The sequence below is a fragment of the Apaloderma vittatum genome, unplaced genomic scaffold (assembly GCF_000703405.1).
Source record: "Apaloderma vittatum isolate BGI_N311 unplaced genomic scaffold, ASM70340v1 scaffold2648, whole genome shotgun sequence".
NCBI lineage: Eukaryota > Metazoa > Chordata > Aves > Trogoniformes > Trogonidae > Apaloderma > Apaloderma vittatum.
Window position 1 is genome coordinate 27,878 of NW_009730033.1, and position 20,023 is coordinate 47,900.

The 20,023-nt window shown below is 42.2% G+C and overlaps 1 protein-coding gene across 1 annotated transcript; it reads right to left on the bottom strand.

Moving 5' to 3' along the window:
• Positions 1-8,428: 8,428 nt before the first annotated feature.
• On the bottom strand, positions 8,429-19,792 carry SNTB1 (syntrophin, beta 1 (dystrophin-associated protein A1, 59kDa, basic component 1); the record flags this gene model as incomplete). The annotated part of the gene is made up of 4 exons (XM_009874622.1): positions 8,429-8,542; positions 9,934-10,124; positions 11,856-12,052; positions 19,653-19,792. Coding segments are annotated over 4 exons (621 nt in total), but the record flags the coding sequence as incomplete, so codon positions are not given.
• Between the last annotated feature and the right edge of the window lie 231 nt (positions 19,793-20,023).

A 20,023-nucleotide genomic window follows, 5' to 3' on the forward strand; every position in this document is an offset into this window, starting at 1 on the left:
CTTCCTAGAAACTGCAGGGATAGAGCACTTCAGTTTGTAAGAAAAGTGTTACACTGCCTAACACGCACACATACATCTACACACCAGAAGGACTTTGGTCAGTGTAATTATATAGGCTTAATTCTTAAGCACAGTAGAATGTTTTGAAACTTTTTATACTGAAAGTTTTATTTTTTAAAAAATTCAAATGAAAAAGGCTTTTTTTTAATATGCTTATTTATTGTTTTTCATTGCTAAAAGGACTATAGCTTGACTTGGTTTGATAAAGCTTTGTATGTTTTTCAACCAGTATATTTTGTTTTTATGTGAATAAAAAGCCTACCAGATATAATTTTAGTAACAAAACTACTTCATTTTACCATTTTGCGTGAAGACCTCTCCTATTTATTACTACGTGCTGTTGTTTAAACAGCTGGGTACAGTGTTGGCCGTTGACATTTTAGAGAATAATTAAGAAGAGTTCCTATTCTCCAACAGAAAGCAAACATAATTAGAACCTGAGTCAAAATTATCTCTGTGTTGTAGTATAAGGAAAAAAAACCAACACAAAACATAAACCCCGTGTCTTTCGAAACAAGGACTCATTAAAAAAGGATCGTTATTTTACAAGCTCAATTTCACATGTACTTTTTCTAACACGGCTTAGAAACAATTCATAATAAAGTTCTGAGATTTCCTTCCACAGGGGAGGAGAGAATCAAAGTGATAGCAGTAATGATGATTCTGAGGGCCGTGGAAGAGCTGGCTGGCTATGGTGAAACATAATGGAAAGTATAATTTCTACTGGAGTTGGAAGCACGGTAAAATACTCAATTTGTTTGTCAGGCATGCAGCTGGCTTGTACTAGTGTAATGACTTCAAGTTAGTTTATACGATGAATAGGAAAGCCTTATAGTGAAAGCTGTAAAATATATTTGTTTCAGTAGGAACTCCTCAACAAAATACTGACATGAGTGAAATTGATAGAGATGCAGCGTTACTGTTTTGCTGTGTTCTCCTGGAAGGAAAATGGATTAAGCAATACTAATATCAATGAAATGTAATACTATGAAAAAATTAATTGAACTTGACCGTGTGTAGGTGAAACTTAATACTGTAAAATCTACTCATTCTATAAAGAACCTTCCTAACTTTGTAACACTTACTCTTTGCTTAATTCTATTTTGTGTAGAGCCAAGCCCTGGGGAGGCTTTTTTGTGTCTAACAGGATCTAGCACTTAACTCTTCTGCGCCATTGTTCCAATGTGTATCACTTCCTGAGCTCTCCGAGACCTTTTCTGTGTGCAGGTGTACTTTGCTCCAGCTGCGTCCTGAGCAGCAGGAGGAAAGTGAGGTGACAGTGGGCTCTAGTGAGTACGGTGGCTTCTTAGCCCAGGACAAACACAACTTTTGAGAGTGGGATTACATCTGTCCGCAAAATGCCACGTGTCTGTAGCATCCAGGCTTTACTGCTCTGATGAAACAGAAATGCAGGGAAGGTAGATGTTTAAATATTTGAATAAGTGCATGCACGGAATTGCTCCAATGTATTAGTTACCGTGTATGGCTCACGTTTCTTTGCATTCAAGAGCGAAACCAAGAAGTTAATCAAGATATTAATCTTCCTTAACATCCAATATTGAGTAAGGAAAGTCTCTACTTTCAAACAGAGAGAGAAAAGCCTAAGTTAATCTCCTGTCTTCGGCCTGAATACTGATTCTGTTGTCCAAGTACTAAAGCAAGCCACTGAAGGTTTAATTTCCTACTTAATTTCGTGGGGGTTTTTTTACTTGTAATTACAAAAAGAATTGTAGTTAAAAATTATGCACAGGTTGATAAGCAAAAGTACAGAAACTCTACATTTTGTTAAATACTTGTGGCTTGCTATCATAAACAAAGAAAATCCCTTTTGGGAAAGTAATTAATATTCATTAACTCGCTTTCTTAATGATAAACTATCTGTATGTACCTGTGGAAGGGATCTATAAAAAGATGGGGTTTAAACATTATTTTTTATTATTTTGTCATTCCTCTCTTACCTTTCTATGGTGTCCATAGTGAGCCCTGGATTTCACAGAATCAAGTTTGGAAAAGACCTCCAAGATCAAGACCAACGGTCAACCTGACACTACCATGACCACAAAAATGAGTCCCCAAGCGCCACGTCTACACGCTTTTTGAACACAATATCCAGGTCCCTCTGCAGAGCCTTCCTACCCTCCAGCAGACGAGCACTCCAGCTCAATTTTGTGTCATCCTCAATTTGGTGTAACCTGTAACTTTACAGAGAGAGCATTTTAATCCCCCCATCCAGATCTTTGATAAAGACATTAAACAAGACAGGCCCCAAAACTGAGCCCTGGGGAATGCTGCTTGTGACCAGCTGCCAACTGGATTTAACTCTGTTCGCCACGACTCTCTGGGCTTGGCCATCCAGCCAGTTTTTAACCCAGCAAAGACCCACCTGTCTAAGCCATGAGCCGCCAGCTTCCCTAGCAGAATGCTGTGGGAGATGGTGTCACAGGCTTCACTAAAGTCCAGGTAGACATGATCCACAGCCATTCCCTCATCCACTAGGCAGGTGACCTGGTCACAGAAGGAGATCACGTTGGTCAGACAGGATCTGCCTTTCATGAACCTGTGCTGGCTGGGCCCTCTTCCAGTGGTTGTCCCACACCTTTTGATACTATCTATCTTGTTCATGAGCAAGTAGAACACAATGGTTATTGTTTTAATTAATTTTGTAGGCTCAAAGGCTGGCCTGAAACAATCGGCAGGAAAGCAGTTAGGGAAACATAAGCATGTTGCTGCATTATTTGCTTGCGTGATTCCTGGTGCTGAACCAATACAGTGCTACCTATGTCTCATTTGCACTTTGTTATTGTCTTGGGGATCTTTATAGGGTAAGTGATAGCTAGTTTATTATCATGGCTTAATAACACTGTGCCCCATTCGAGCTGTTATAACTGTCTTTGTGCATGTTCTTAACCTACAAAAAAAAAGCATGCAAAATAATTTGACCTGGTCTACCGTAACTGTGCTAAACTGAATTATCATACAACTGTCGTAGTTCAAAAACCCCACACTGAGAGTTCCTGCAGCTCAGCTAATGTGGTGTAACTTATGTGATATAGGATGTAATGTCATTCTTTGCCACTGAATTCCAAATTATTTTCCTTCTTGTGTCTGATGAACCCAAAATCCAGTCTGCCCTTTGCATGCTTTACTGTAGAAGGCTTGGGTGCTTGCTTTCGTGTTTTTTCAAGTCAGGATAGAAGTAACATTCACCGATTTGCATTTATCATCTACACATAATCTGTGTTATGTCCTTATACAAGATCAGGATAAGACAACACAAATGTGGATGCAATTATTCTAATGTGGGAGATGATTATTCTAGCATCACAGCAATTGCATGATGAGTATCACTGGGCTACAACAGAACTGAACTTGGGTACAAATGTTCTTCCAAATTCACAAACCCTCCAATGGTCTCTTGGACTTATTTTCTAATGCATCTAATTATTTACACAAACACAGAAATTCTGATGAAGAAAACCAACTGAAAAACATCCTATATGGAAAAAGTAGCTGATACAGTCACAAGAGGTTATCTTTGTTACTTAATGTTTTTTCTTCTTATGCTTTTTTTTGCCCTGGTTAATCTAGGGGTTCACATGTATCATCAATATGAGCCAACAGTGTGCGCTTGCGGCCCAGAAAGCCAACCACATCCTGGGCTGCATTGAGAGATGTGTGACCAGCAGGTCAAGGGAGGTGATTCTGCCCCTCACTTCTGCCACCTGGAATACTACGTCCAGCTTTGGAACTCCCAAACAAGAAAGACATGGAGCTGTCGGAGCGAGTCCAGAGGAGGGCTACCGAGATGGTCAGAGGGCTGGAGCACCTCTCCTATGAGGACAGGCTGAGAGGGTTCGGCTTGTTCAGCCTGGAAAAGAGAAGGCTCCCTGGAGACCTTATAGTGGCCTTTCCAGTACCTGAAGGGGGCCTCAAGAAGCTGGGGAGGGACTTTTTACAGGGGCCTGTAGTGATAGGATGAGAGGTAATGGGTGGAAGCTGGAAGAGTTCAAGGCCAGGCTGGATGGAGCCTTGAGCAGCCTGATCTAGTGGGAGGTGTCCCTGCCATGGCAGGGGCATTGGAACTAGATGATCTTTGAGGTCCCTTCCAACCCAAATCATTCTATGGTTCTATGCAGGCTGAGTTTTTCAAGTTTGTGAGTATATTAGTAACATCTGCTTTTCAAAATCAAAGTCACCACTGAATTGAAAGTGTCCATTTTAGAAACAATTCTCAATTACTGTATAGTATTATTATATACAGTAATAGTATATCTATAAAAATATGTAATACATACTATAGTAACTGTGTGTGTGTGTGTGTGTGTGTGTATATATATATATATATATATATAGTAAGCAGCCCCAGTAGTCAGCTGCTTATAAATCTGCCAGTTTGACTCTTCTGAAAAATAAGAAAGATAAACAAATTGATGAGTAGTACAATCTGGAACACATGCTTTTTTTAAGCTTCAGTTACACTTCCACTGAAACAAAAGAAGCTCTGATTAACTTTTAAACCAGGTAAGAGGCCATCGAGAAGTCTTGCAGATGGAAATTGGATCAGCCTTTACTTCCGAATGCGAAGAGCTGGGTGGAGTGGGCTCCCGTATCTTGTGGCAAGAATAAATAAATACCTTCCACAGAAAGAGAAAGCACTTGTTAGATGGAAAAGACCAATTCTAATGATTTTCATGGCAGTGATTTGCTTGGTAGAGCATAAAGATTTCTATTTGGATTTATACTTAAGAGAAATGCTAGTTCCACTTAAACAGTGAAACTCTTAGGAAACACCACTATGCTTCCCTCAACATTATCGCGTGAGCTTTATTTTCTTTCTTTATTTTTTTTTAAACAAACATATCACATTTTTCCAGTGACATATACGTTTCAATATGTATCCAAGTCTTTCTAACGGTGAAGCTGCTATACAGGCTTTTGGATCAGACCATCTGATTTACAGTCAGTATTTTGTGAAAACTATAGAACGCCCCTTTCTTTAGGATTTCCATTGAGGCTGGTCTGCCACATCTCAGGTCAGACTGAGAGAACAAACTTAAATCCTGCAGTTAGCTTTTCTATTTGGGCCAGTAAGTTAAGAATTAAAGTAGAAGGGAAGAAAACCATCTTTTTTTTCCATAACCATTCATAAGAACTAAGTAAGGCACATGGCCTCACTCCTTGAATGCAGAAGCTTGAGCAGAAGTTTGTTCTGATTGTTTTAATTTTTTTTTATGACTTCTGTAACTGCACAGTTAAATGTAAGCAACAGAGAAAGCTTTGTAACTTCAGCAGGTGAGTCTGAACGACCTGCCCCAGAACATCCCTGCGCTGCTCTTTCAGTAGATGCCAGCAGCAAAAAAAATGCTGCCTATTTACACTTTCAGCCTGTCATCAACACCACCGCTATTACACAAACACTGAGCTTACTTGACAGAAAGCACTGATGTGCCATTGACAGTACTTTAATACTATTTTTTTTTTAGTTTTAACATTTGTAAAAGTCATTCCGTCGGTATGATGAATATCTCTCTCAAGTAACCGAATTCTTACCAGAATGGCTGAGGTTCAAAATGTACTTTAAGCCAGCCGAGAACCAAAGGGCAGCCTTCCAAACAGCTTGTTTTGGGTACAAAGTAAGCTCACCTCACAAAAATCCAATAAATGACTTTATTAAATATATTCTTTTCCTCTAAAATATAAATATTCACTATACTCTTATAAATGTGGAGTAGGTCCATATTTCATTTGTCTATCCCATCCAAATATGAATCAGTCCAAAATCTGAAAATGAAGAAATAGCATCTGTAATTATTATTTTTTCTATAAATATATATAATATGAATTTTCTTTGCAAACTGTTTAATTATTCACTTATACTTCATATAGTACTGAGCACCTTAGATTACATATTGTGTCATTTAATTGTTGGTACTAATATAGGAATTTGTAATATTTACAATGCACATACATGTTAAGTATAACATTCCAGTGATTTGTAAGTGTTAAAGGAATAAGGACATAGTGCAGTATAGTTTACATACGTATTTAACCTACCCCACAGTATGCAAGTTTTCACTTTAATCTCTGGAAGTTTTACAGGAGCCTGCATCCAAAATTTTAAGTTGTACTTTGGAACAGCAATAAAAACATCCCAAATCACCTTTTAGAAACTTGACACAACATTTTTTACTTGACATTGCGATATGAGCTCATACTGAAAGACCCAGTCCCGGCAGCGTACCGACTGCTCTCAGCTTCTCAGAAGACATTCTTCTGGAAGCTTCCAAGCCAAAAGAAACCCAAGGAACTGCCAGAGAAGGTTATGTGCATGGCAGTGGTCACTAAATGAGAAATGTCCATTTGGAAATTACCGGTAAGTTACGTAACATGTTATCCCATACCTTGTGAATTTACATGAGGCATTAATTTGTAAGTGCAAGTACCATGATAGTAAAATCAAAGTTCACAGCGAGGTGAATGCCCTCCCAGGCTTGCTTTTGAGTGGTGAGAGGTGCTGGGCGTGGGGCTGCTCTTCCAAATGGTGATTTAGCTCTTCAATTATTATTTTCCGTATTTGTAAATTCAGCCTGCCATCTTTATTTTTTAATTAATTTTGATGATTAAGTTACCTATGGAAACCACCACGGACTAATTCCTGTGCTGTGAATAAACAATATGACTTCTGCTTAACTCTCAAGACTTTGCTTAAAAAAACCATGGAACTAAAGTACGGTTTTAATTTTCCTCTTTGCCAGCCAAGTGATGCCAAGTTGAAACTTCTGTGCTTTCTCAAGAACAAAAGAAGTGATGTAATTATGCCAACTGAACTTCCACAAGCTTCAGATTTATTATTTCTTGTTCAGCTCCTGTTCTTCAAAGTGTAAATTTAGGGAGAAACTCAAAGCAAACAGAAACCCACCCCTAGATGAAGCAGTTCTGTTTACAAAGTAAGAGCAATCTAAGGGCCATCCCTGTTCTGCTTCTGCCTGTTGCCACCCAACCACGTGAAGCCAATTCAGTAGTTCTAGGCACAAGCTCTGCGTAGGATCTCGGATGACAAAGGGCAGCCTTCCTGCCTGCTGCCCGCTTGGTGCCCAAGGTAACTGGGAACAAGGCTGAAACTCAAGTGATCCAAATGTTTTGACTTAAAACAGTCAGCTGTGGTGCAAAACAGGAACTAGTAAGTTATGCATACGGAGGTGAACATCTTCATTTCACCAAGGGAATAAATCTGGACTTGCCAAGTCACACTTACAGAACAAGTTCCAAATTAAGACCTTTCTGACAGTGCAGCTCATGTTCCTGACTGGCTGCATTTCCTCCCTGTTGTGGAGCTGTTTGAATGACTTTTCTGATCTAATCTAGAAAACTCTCCAAAAAAATCAGGTCGTCCTCCTTCCTTCCCTCCATTTGTTCTTCTGTGTAGACCACACAACCAGCCTCATCAGAGCTGAGGAGGTGACACAGTTGGGGTAGGAGGACAGGAAGCTCAGCATGGCTTTCTGTTGGAAAACTGCCAAGGAAATGTGCTGGCAGAAGCTTAGGTCACACTTCAACACAGATTCGGGCAACTTTTATCTGAGCTGGGGATCCCAGGTAGCTGAAACTCATTAAGCCAATCTGAGAAGTCACTATAAAAATAGAACCTGTGTGTTCCTTAGCAAAGGATGCTCCTACCTATGCCCCACTGACCGCTCGCTCTCAATACATCACTACAGCTAGTCTTGCTTTGGGTCCATTGCTAGGAATAGTGCGCAAGATGTCATTATCGTTTAGTTTGAAAGCGCCTCTCGGCAGGGACCCCCCAGCTGTTCACTGACCACAGTGCCATTGCTTTAGAACATCTCACTCAGAGGTGCGTATCTGCATGCTCTGCTGGGCATTCAAGAAACAGGTTCTCAGGGCGCTCCAAAAGAAAAACCTTCTCCAAGTGCTGCACAGGTTAGCACAGAAATAATATTTTACTTTGGAGTGGTGGGACAATGCTGTTTGGGAAACTTCTAGTCAAACAATCTTGAGCTTGCACCACAACCAACACCCACTCTCGTCTGCTTAGCCCTTAACTTATTCTTTATAAATGAGTACATTGCAATAGGCACGATTTATGGTTCTGTAACATTTACACGTATGGTACTACAGGCTTTTACTGTCTCATATGGGAGTTAAAAATCCCCTTATTTACAATAAAATCCACTGTTTTCCTTGTCATGCCACCTCTTTAGCTGATCAAAATGAAGCATGGGCCTTGGAAGACTGCAGAAGTGACCAAGGCCCGGTACTGAACCCCAAGCCAGTGTATGCTGCTAGCTGGTACGGGTTGCTGCTGTTGACTGTACTTCAGATTAGCATGGTCATGCTGTCTTTCTTTGAAGCAACAGATGTATCCCACTTATGCCACCAAGCCAAGTCTTGTAATCTTTGCCGACAGGAAGGAATGAATGATGAACACAATTGGTTTTGGACAGGAATGGAGGTCCAGTTGCTGAAAGTAAAGAAAGAAATCAAGTTGAGAGAGATTAGATTAGGTTACAGCTCAGATAAGCAATGATTTACAGAATACTTGATTAACTGCTGCCTAGTAAGAGGCTTCTATTAATAACAACTCTTTATTACAACCTATTGTCTTTCCTTTGCATATAGCTGCAAATTTTTAGGTTACTGGAAGCAAGTACTAAGCATCTTGAGAGCAAATGAGATTGGGGTTGGACTAGATGATCTTTCAAGGTCCCTTCCAAGCCCTAACATTCTGTGATTCTGTGATCTTGGTGCCTCTGGTCTTGCATTCACCTGTGTAAGCAGCAGAAAACAGCCAGATGCTGCAAGTAGTTTTCTAAGAGCTTCAATCCCCCCATCTTTGGAGGCTCTATTTCTGACCAGGGATGATGGTGCAACTCCTGTGTTCAACACCCAATGGATCTGCTGAGGCTACGATGCACCTTCGGCTAATGTTGCACGGTTGCTCCTCTGTTCAGTGTGGTTGCTCCTCTGCTCCTCTGTTCAGTCAGACTGAACTGAGACTTCTTTTTCCACAGTCATGGTTCAGATGATCTCACCACATGCTTGCTAAGCATGACAGACTTGTCAGTGTGGACAGCTGGTTCAACAGCAAGTTCACATCAAAACAGACTAGATTTGCCACTCCACCAGTCATGTATCAACTTTATTGAGAGCTAGTAAAAAATTCCCTTCCGAAAGCCTGACAATAAGCAATTCACCAAGTATATGTCATGAAAGGTGATGTGAAGAATGAACCACCCAAGGGGCTCAGTAACTACTGAAAGAAATTGATGGGAAAGACCATGTTTACATGCATAATTTATGGAAGGAAATAGGAATAAGCACCTTGTTTTTAGGCATTGTGACAGCTAACTTAGAAGCCTAAGCAGACAGTTTGCACTGTATCAGTAGTCTTCAATTTTTTTCAGCAACTGGATTTCAAAACTGTCTAAACCATAGCTTGCTGTCATAACATAAAGTCCCTGCGTGTATGGTGGAACTAGTATCTCATCCTTAAGTTGTTCTACCCACAGTCTATTAAAAAATGGTACCAAAAAATCTAACAACTAGCTATTTAGAGAGACAATTTTTTCTTAAATGTGAGATATCTTTCACCCCTCTTTGCATGCTTTTACCATTTTATCTCTCTTTTTAGTTTATCTCTCTCTAAAGCCCAATTGTCATGCTGTACTAGGAAGCATGGTGTCTAAATACTGGTACTGGCCAGCTGTTATTGGAATAGAGTAGAACAGAATAGAATATTGCAGCTGAAAGGGACCTACGATGATCATCTAGTCCAACTTTCATTAGTGCTTCTCCAGCCCCACAGCATGAAGGACTGCTAGCATGCATCCCCTTGCTAAAAGCAGTACTTACAATTTCTCCATCCTTTCCTCCAAAATCTAAATACAGCATCCTTATCCCATCATCAGATGACATTTTCAGTTTTTCGTAGGGATATTGTGCAATTGTCTTAGAGAAGGCACCATCTTGCGGTTCAGTTGTAAGAGAGAATCCATGCTCATAATGGATGGTCAAACGACACTCCTGGCTTTTATATGTGCAAGCTGAAGAAGGAAACAAAATTTAGTCTGTAACGTTCTTAAAAGCATCAAATTCCATTTGGCTGCAGATACCTGCATTTAACATTTGATCTCAACACTACCTTACAGAAACTAACCTGTCCTAAAACTGGGCTAATCACGCTCTAACTGTAAACATGCAGACTTGGAAAAATAAGAGAAGTCTTTTTGTTTTTAAGGTCTGAGCAAGGTATGTTAGTTATGCTGTAAATGCACAGACTAAAATTGTGCTCGGCAGTAGCAGTACTGATGTCAGTCATTTCAGTTATTCACTGCATCCTTCATGTTGCAGTGTACCTGCTGACACAAAAACTGAAGTCTAAAAAGGCTCCAGCTGACATTTCCTCCTTCCAAACCTTGACAAAGTCACAGCTACTCTTCTTACATCTGACAGACACAGCTAAAATCAATACATGTGCAACACATGAGAAAATTAGAAGCTGTAAAAGGTTTCCCTAAAATATTCTGACAAAGATGAAGACGCTCCTGAGTCCTCATTAGTGCCATGGTAATTGAAAAAGGGTCCATGTAATTGGATGCAATAGCTACTGCAGCATAAAGTCTGCGTCTTACCCTCAGCTCAGAAACATAGGCCACGCTCCAAACTAAAAAAAATGAAGAATCTAGGGGTTCATATCCCAAATTCTCATTGCTACCATTTCTCTGTGAGTAACTTTGCCAAGAAGGGTCCTTGGCACTGGGATTAAAGCACTCTGATAAAAGAAGGGGCCAATGCCCTCCTCCTGCTTTTGGAAAGTAAGGCATCCGTGTCACAGGGAGGTTCCCATGGAGCACTCTGGCTGGTTTCCATGTCAGAGGCCCTCGCAAAGCAGCCTGAGCTCCCCTCAAGGCACGGGGTCTGGCAGCCCTCAGGCAGGTGTCCCCGTGCTTGGCAGCGTGTGGCTGTACCTGATGGCTTCACGAAATTGGAGCTGCCTTTGCCATAGTGTGGATTTGTGCTTTGGCTCTTGCTCCCACAATTTCAGGTAACAAGTGGAGATAATGTTCAACTCTAACAGTCCTACCAGCTGCAAAGCTAGCAGGGGAAGGACTCACAAATCCTGAGGGCACTCAAGAAAAATGCACAGCTCCAAAGCCCCAGAACAACCACAGGCTGGCAGCTACCTGAACAGGGCATCACTCTAGAGCATCTGCAGCCATTTATTCCTTTCAATTTTGCATGTACAGAAGTGCTGAAAAGTGATACCCTGACGCTCCCAGAGGGAAATTTCTACCCGTCAAAATGTGGCTATTTGACTGGTTTGTCTGTTCTTCCTCTTCTCAAGTGTGCAGAGCTGGGTGAAAAAATAACCAGTTTGTACTTGTGAATGTGCCTGTCCTCTGTCTCCCTTTGCAGGAGAAGCTCCTGCTAGGCCCTCAGGAGTCTCCTGAATCTCAGAAAAATGCTCTTTTCCATGGGTTTCTGGACAACCTCTGACGCTCACTCCTCTGTGATATGCAGCCCTATATGGCTGACTACAGGCTTGTGTCTGAAATAACATGTCAAAAACGAGACTAAAAGTCACAATGACAGAGGCACTACAGCAGCTGAGACTGTGTCAGAAACCAAGAGCACAGTAATTCAAAGACATAGAAACCTAAATATGCAGTTATTTATTTTTTTTTTCATATGAACCACTTCTACCTGAAGGAAGTTGAACTACCCCTGAGTGTCACAAAGAGGCGTCGAGATGCGGTGCCGCAGGTCCTACTCACATGTGGTGATTTCTGTGATGAGCTCTGCAGAATTGTGGCAGCCCTGCACTACGTTCCTTGTCCACAGTGAGAGGTCTCGGCTAGTCTCCGTCCTGAACAGGTGAGTTTCAATCCCTTGCCTTGTACCAGTACGAGTTGCGAAAGACAAATCCACCCCCGACTGTGGTGAGCCTTTTCCTGGGCCGGAATGGACCAACCTGCATTTGTATTTGAAAACACATCTGTGGATTATAATGCTGACACAGCACACCGTGCCAAAATCCCTACCTGAGCACGGCTCTGCTCTGTACGTTCCTAAATGCACATGGTTGGGGGCACAAGAACTCACATCTCCTTTGTATCTGAAACTAAAGTGACTCCTATTGAAACTCAGAAGAGTGAAGATCCAAGGCAGTGAGTATAGAAGCAGCCGGACATGCAGGTGATGATGGGGACATGCCAAAATTTCCTAATGAACTGTAAAAAACAACTAGTTGGATGAGGAACTGAGAGAAATCACCAATTGGTCTGTGGTGATGAGATCTGGTCCTCAGATACAAGTGCTCACTCAGATGAGGCAGCTGAATCCAACTTTCACTGCCAAGCAACATTTGCCGTAAAGCTTAAAACACCCGCAGACAAACTCAATGATAAATGCTGTTTGATAAAGAAGTTCTGCAAAATATGCAGATGCCAAAGTACTGTCTTGTGTGTACTTTTCCCACAAGGCACCTGTAAAATGCAAAATGTTGCAGCTATTTGTAATCTGAAATTCTCCCACATTTTGCTGCAATTAACATTTTTTGCCTGGCATCAACAGCTGATCTCCTGTGATCAGGAAATATTTGTTCATCTGGGCAAATGCTAATCGCAGCAAATATTTTTGAGTGAAAAAATCAACACCTCATAATCATAGAATCATAGAATTGTCAAGGTTGGAAGGGACCTTAAAGATCATCTAGTTCCAACCCCCCTGCCATGGGCAGGGACATCCCCCACTAGATCAGGCTGCTCAGAGCCCCATCCAGCCTGGCCTTAAAAACTTCCAGGGATGAGGCTTCCACCACCTCTCTGGGCAACCTGTGCCAGTGTCTCAACACCCTCATAAAATATCTAATTCTTCTTTAAGACTTCCCTTTTGTTGGTTGTTTTTGTGTTGTTTCTTTTTCCCCTGCAGAAGTGGGGACAGCGAATAGAGAATTCACTCAGAAACATAACACTGATGCAGCTGAAAAGAATAATCCAGAGAACTCATCACTCTTTGAGATCCAGAGGCCAACCCTCAGAGGGAGCCACAAAATGAAATTCTTCTGAAAAGCTTATTTCTGTCTTGTGTCTCCTGTTTCCCTTTCTACAGGCAAACAACATACTTCATATGAGACTGTAAAGTAAGTATTTACCATGGTAGCAGAATACTTGTTCTGAAGTTTAAAAAACCATTAGATTATACTAATCATCTACTGAGTGCTGATTCATCCTCAAATTATTGTTTTGCATCTGGAAGAATAGTTGCCTGTTAGCTGATACTGTACAAGTATGACATCAAAAAGAGATGTTTTAACAGGGAAAAGAAAACAAAATAGGCAGAAAGGAAAGAAAAAGCCCAACTTAAGCTTTTCAGTTATAGAAACATGAACTACAGAGCATCTGAAATTTCCCGAGTTCCCTGGCAGTCCATGCTGGAAAGTTTGCAACATTTGTTGGTGCTTGTATTCATATTAACTTTATTTCTGAATTTTGAGCATCTGCCCTGATTTCCCGGTCCCAGGATGCGAGATGCACAGTATCCCTGCCAGAGCTGGCCTGCCCTGTATCTGGGCAGGAAAGCCTCTTCCAGAAACACTACCACCCTCCCCAAATGCTTTTTTGCCTCTAGAAGGGCTGCGCTAATGCCCCGCTCAGCTTTCATACTCAAGGCCTCCTACCTGCACCCCACGCAGATTTTTGCAGTTGGGGAGTCAGCAGCAAACAGCTCAAAAACTTTAATTTATTTTGATTTGGCATGAGGAGGTGCAAAATCTGAGGGCAAGCTGCATCTTCATAACTAAGGCAGGAGACCGGGAACTGAAATCTCCCATGACTTCTGCTGTTGCCTGTCCCTGGTGGGTCACCCAAGTGCAGGCACGGCCACTGCTTTCATGCTGCCTCCTGCTACCAGGGGTGACTGCAGGAAAGCAGCCTGGAAAATCACATCAAGTTTGTCAATAAAAATAAAACTCTTCCAGCTTCTCCCTAGGTCATCCCTTCTCCTTTGTATGGTGCTCATCAGCTGTGCTAAAAATGATTTTGTAATACTTGTGTTACTGAGTGTGTGACAGCCGGATGGTTCCAATGTTTTATTTCCTTTCAAAGCCACCCTCCTTACTCCTCTACATGTTCATGCTTTATCCATAGCACTGCCATTGTAGCTTTTTCAGCATATGGATAGAATGAAGATATACTTTACAAATTAAAATACGTGGACACATCCAACAGGAATATTGTTTCTTGCCTGCCTTCTCATTTGCATTATCTCCTCATTATTAACAATTCAGTCTCACTATTTAAAGCTCCTTTTCTATAATGCATCTCCAGATTATGCTTTGGAAAACCATGCAGTTAAACATGAACTGGACAAACAACTGAACTGCGGGGGAACATTTGATGGTATTTATATACCAGCTGTCAGTACTGATGTATTTGTGTACAGGTTAAAAGATTCCCAAGCTTTAATAAAGCTGATTCATGTGAGCCATTTAATTTACATGAGAGATATTTTATCCTAAAGACCACAAAAATACCTTAAAAGGCAAAAAAAAATAGTCTCGGAAACTTCACAGAAGGTTTTCCCTCACCCTCACCTCCCGTCACAGTGGAGGCTGTTTGTACCTAGGGCACACGCTGCACCCCGCAGCTGAAAAGGCCCCCCAGAGTCAGCTCTGGCCATATTCACCTGCAGTCCCTGAAGGTTACTGGGCTCTGTGGAGGCTTCTGAGATGCCTGTGGGGGCGCAGGAGCCCCAGAACTCCTCCTCAGAGCAGCTGGAGCCGCAAGAGGGCAGGAGAAGGTTGGTCACAATCCCGTCTGTTTGCATAGCACGTAGACAACAGGCAGTGGCTGTAAAATGCAACTCCTGGCATGCTCCAGGGAGCCAGGGAGACGCTTCTAAACTTCTCCAATTTCTCCCTTGCCTCTCTATGTTTTGGGGACCTTTTTAGCATTATTCTTTGCAAATGTGTGAGAGCAAGATGGGTACAGTCCAACACAGAAGCGCTGGTGCTGGGTGAGATGCACCGGGACCCGCTTCTCATCCTTGTGCTACGAAAAGAGATTCAACCATTTACTGCAGCAGCAAAATCTAATGGCTTCTTCAAAAAGGAGGGTGAAGCTAGCGCTGACAATCAAAGCAAGTGTTCAGCTGCTCATTTGAGATTTATCTCCGAAGAGGCTGATTCAAATGCATCAACAGCCATGCAGCTCTGCCCAGTAGAAAGCCACTATCATCTGTGTCGAAACCACTCCTTACCCTGACTTAGCATTTGAAACCTGCTCTGGAATGGCTGTTCTCTTTGGAGACCTTTGCACAGGCCCTCATCCATCTGAGCTCTACATGGAGGGAGCCAGAACCACTGTCATTGCCCCAGAAAGACAAGTGGAGAACTTGTATACCTTGCACAGCCCCGCATACACCTTCCCTAGGGTGCTCAGGGGCTCCAGTGCTCTCCACCTGCCCCTCTGCCCACCTGCACAGATGACTAATCACTGCCCAAACTCCTTTCCAAACTTTCCACGGCATTATCTACCAAAACTGCTTTAATACTTGCTGGTTACAGACCTCGGCTTTACACAAAAGCTACTTACCTGATCTTTAATCAGAGTCCAACATGGGCTGCCTTTTATTTTTTTCCTTTCACTTCATATCTGCTTATGATAGATAACGCAATTTGATTGCAAACATTTAGATGTAATTACTTAAGCTCCATTCCCATGCTAGAGGAAGGCATAAGGAAACACCCAAATAGAGATTATGACAAAAAGGTCCTTGGAGTCAGGGCTATGAGCCAGCTGCTGTGCCTCCTAGTGCAGAGATTTAAAGGAACAACTTAAATCTCAGCTTTATTTGAGATCTTACTTATATTCTGTACAATTCTACATAAAGATCGGAAAGACTGACGAGAAAATACTTTCAGGTCTTAGATAGGCTGAAGGCAAACTTATCAACAATCAGAAAGGGCATGCTGAAATTCTGCTGTTAAAATGCTGTAAGAAGATTGTAATCCTTCTACCACTTCCCAATTTTCTCTGCTCATTATGTCTTGGGTAGATTAAGCATGACTTTGTACACTATCTGGCACTGAAATTTTACAGTTTCAGCAGCTTTTCAAATATGCATTAGCTAAGCAAAAATGTTTTCCCAAGGACTCATAAAAATCTGAAAGATGGGAGCTGCCAAGATTACAACATGTGGTCTGCAAACTTTCCAGGTGAAAAGTTCTAAATTGCACTGATCGATGCACAGAGGGGATTAAAAAACCCGTCACGAGAAGGGTAATCACTGACCGAGAATGAACACAGCAGTCAATACCAACAGCAAACCCTGTGTATTTTTTTGATATAACTGTACTCAGTGTGACAGATCATAAAAGCAGGATCCTGCAGGGTTTTAATCAAAACCATCCCAAACAGTAGGTGTAATGACTTGAGGAATCTGTCAATTTATGTAATCTGCTCACCTTGGGAATTCATGTATTTACATGTATTTATCAGATTGCGACTCTGTTCTCAATGTCACATTCTGTGTATCTGCTGTCTTCTTACCCGAGTGTTAAATTCACAGCAATACTAGGAAGAAATCACAGAGACGGGGCTGGAATGTTTCTCAGGAAGTCACCTGGTGTATCCTCCTTCCCAGAGCAGGGCTAACTGTGCTGACACACTCCTGAGGGTTACAGTGTCACCTGTCCTTCAGAGTCCCCAGTGATGAGGATCATACACCTGTCCTGGAGAATCTAATGCAGTACCTCACTCGCACACCAAGGTTTTCCAACATGCTCCCCTGTGCCCCTTTGTTATGCTAACTGGCCCGGGGAGTGGGGGTGTCCCGCAGAAAAGGACACAGGCACCAACAGAAGGGTAAGCTTATTTGACTGTCTATTTCAAAGTATTACAAGAATAAGGCAAGGCAAGCTTACTATACTCTAGTTTTAAGCAGCAAGGAGAACAAGCACCTAATCATTACTATATAGGCTTAGTGAGAGTTATTAAGAAAGATACATCTCCAATCGCCCTAATTCCATCATCTAGATCCGCAGTTATTGGGCAACCCCTGTTGCAGGGAGGGTTCTGGAGAACCGTCCCGGCAATTGGGAAGTCCTACGCAGTGCGTTCACTCATAGGTGAGACCTCCAAAGTCACTGCAAGAGAGTCCAGCTTTAATACTATTAAATAAACAACCTTACATAACTTCAAATGTGGGAATATCTGGTGTTGTTCGCTCCATTGGATTCCCCCCACAGCCTGGCCAGGGCTAAAGGAAGAGTACAAGGGAGTCTCGCTATCTATTTTGGTCCTTCATCACACATTTCTCACCCAAGCCAGGTCTCTGGTCTCACACTCTTGTAACAGACTTCTAAAAAAGCAAGAGGCAGCTCGTTTCCCAGCCTCACACCTGGCCTTCAGCTAAAGAAAATTCACCCTGTTGGTTCCCACCACACATTTAGTCTTACGGCAAAGCTTTTACAGATTGGCATTGGAATATATATAAACATGCTAAAATAGATTATCAATACATTACATGTGGGATTAGTACTATATAGTGTGGGGTTGTGAGGTTCATCTATAGGTCACCTTCAGTTCAGGGCCTATGATTCAGGCTCTAGCACTACACCCTTCTGTCTCATCTTCATACTTGAAAACTGTTGGCATGTTTTCCATGGATTTCTCTACATTAAACAACTATGGTTTGTGAAGTATTCCCCTACTGAGAGTGTTTGCTAGCTTTTCTATTTGCATTACTTTCTTCTAGACTTTCCACAGTTAACTGGCATCTTTTTGGAAGCACAATGCCTCGCATGGAGGTGGTGTATCACCTGAGGTTTTACTAATGCTCTATAGTCAGGTATGGTTACTACATCTGCCCAACATACCACACTTGTGCTACAACCCAAGATGATATTCCTCTTTCAAAACCATAACATTGTACATTTAAGTAATTTCACCACACTGCCCAGATGCTTCCAGGCACAGCAACTACTTTGTCACTCCTTTTCCACTCCAAACCAGCACAACTGATTATTCCCCAGAACTGAGCTTTGCACTTGTCCTTTCTGAACTGCATCTTGTCTTTCTTACAAGCCATTTTCCCAGTCCATAAAGGCTTTTCAGCAGGCTGACACCTGTGCCAAGCAACTTATTCCCTTCCAGCCTGAAGGCTCATGTTCTCCCACTCACACAGGAATCCCATCAGTCAGGGAGGTGACTATCCCCACCCAAGGCAAGTCTGAGATCAGATCTGAACTCCTGAGAAAAAATGAGTAACTGATGATCTGGGGGCAGGCAGGGGCCGGGTGCATTGCAGGATCTCCAGTCACTTTAGGGAGATGGACTTGGGTCCATGTACAAAAGACAACCTGAAGCAGTGAGGAGGAGACATATCACCTTCTCCTGGGGTGGTCTTGCTTCACAAACTCTACGGCTTACCGATACACCACGATGCACGCTCCAGCTCCAACACCTCACTCAGTTTTCAGCAGAGTCAACCTTCACCACCACACCGTGTGACAGACTGCAAGCTGCAAAGCTTGGGGGTCTCACTGCACGTTATAGTAACAAAGGGCAAGTCATAAGCTGGCTCCCCAGTGAAAGCTCCATCATGGGTAGGGAGACTGGGACAAAACAACCATCAGTGTAATTCACCAACTTTTTTTTTTCTTTTTATATAATGATTTAACAGCAAAGCTTCAGTTCATCTGGGGAGAGAACTAAAGACCCAGAACAAAAATTAACTAATGAGAGTGCAGTAAGAGACCCACTGCTTTTGGCAATGTGCAATCAGCCCTTCTGAATGAGAACTCATTGAAATGGTATAATAGAGGCCTGTAACAAGGCCAAAACAATGGAACTGCAGCTCTTTCTCAAGCCCTTTGACCATACTGCCAGAAAAACATGATTAAGATTCACATCAAGAAGCACAGACAGTTTCCACTGCACAAAGACAACCACGGGAAAGTTCCCTCTGAATTAGTGTTCATGGGTACCTTTGAAACAATGCAGATGGTTATTTCCAACCTAGATTCAAGAATGCGTCTTCCAAGCTCACTACTTTAACAAAAAACGCCAAGAATTCATTTGCTAGAGCAGGAACAGAAGCCGTGCTGAAATTAAGTGTCTCTATCACATCTGCAAACCTCCAACAGCCCCAAAATGGCGATGCAGAACCACCACACCAGTATGTCCAACTCAGGGCAATATATCGATTTTTTCAGTCTAGGGGGGCATCTGGAAATCTGAGCATTTCTGCCAAGCAGTCAGGTCTGCACCCGGAAATAGAAATCTCAGTAGATTGAGCTCCTGGATTTTTCAACATTCCTGTTCTCTGGAATTGGGCCAAATGGCCACATCCATAATCCTTCTGGTGGGCTTCTGGCCATCAGCCTCAGCCAGAACTTGAAATGGAGGAGAAGACAGGAGTTAAGCTGAGCACATCGCCCCATTGAATGAAAATCTGCTTCTCAAACCATGCCATTGTAAGTGTGATATATAGCTATGTACCAGCTATACCTGCTCCTGGCTGGCTCCACCATTCCCACCACTCTCGATGGAATAAAAAAGCACAGGTACCTGGTGGCCAGCAGCGGGTACGTATGCAGAGGGCTGAACCAAGCTTCTTTCATCCGAGGCATGCTCTCATATATTAAGAGATCTTTCTCCGTCAAGACCACTAGCACTGGCTTCCAGTGCTTCTCATTGTCTCCTGGCACCTGTAAAAGAGCAAAGTTTCAGTGAAACAGCAAGTGACAAAGCTACCATTGTGCAAGCTAGATGATGTGAACATGTCAGGTCCTGGACAAAATAATGAACAAGAGAGTTTTATTTCTTTGGCTTTTTGGTATCTCCTACCTGAATTATAACCAGCTGCAGCAGAAATGGAGTAAAGTGCAATGACACTTGTTTCTCTCATCAGCCACGCCATTCCCAGCCTTCCTGTACTA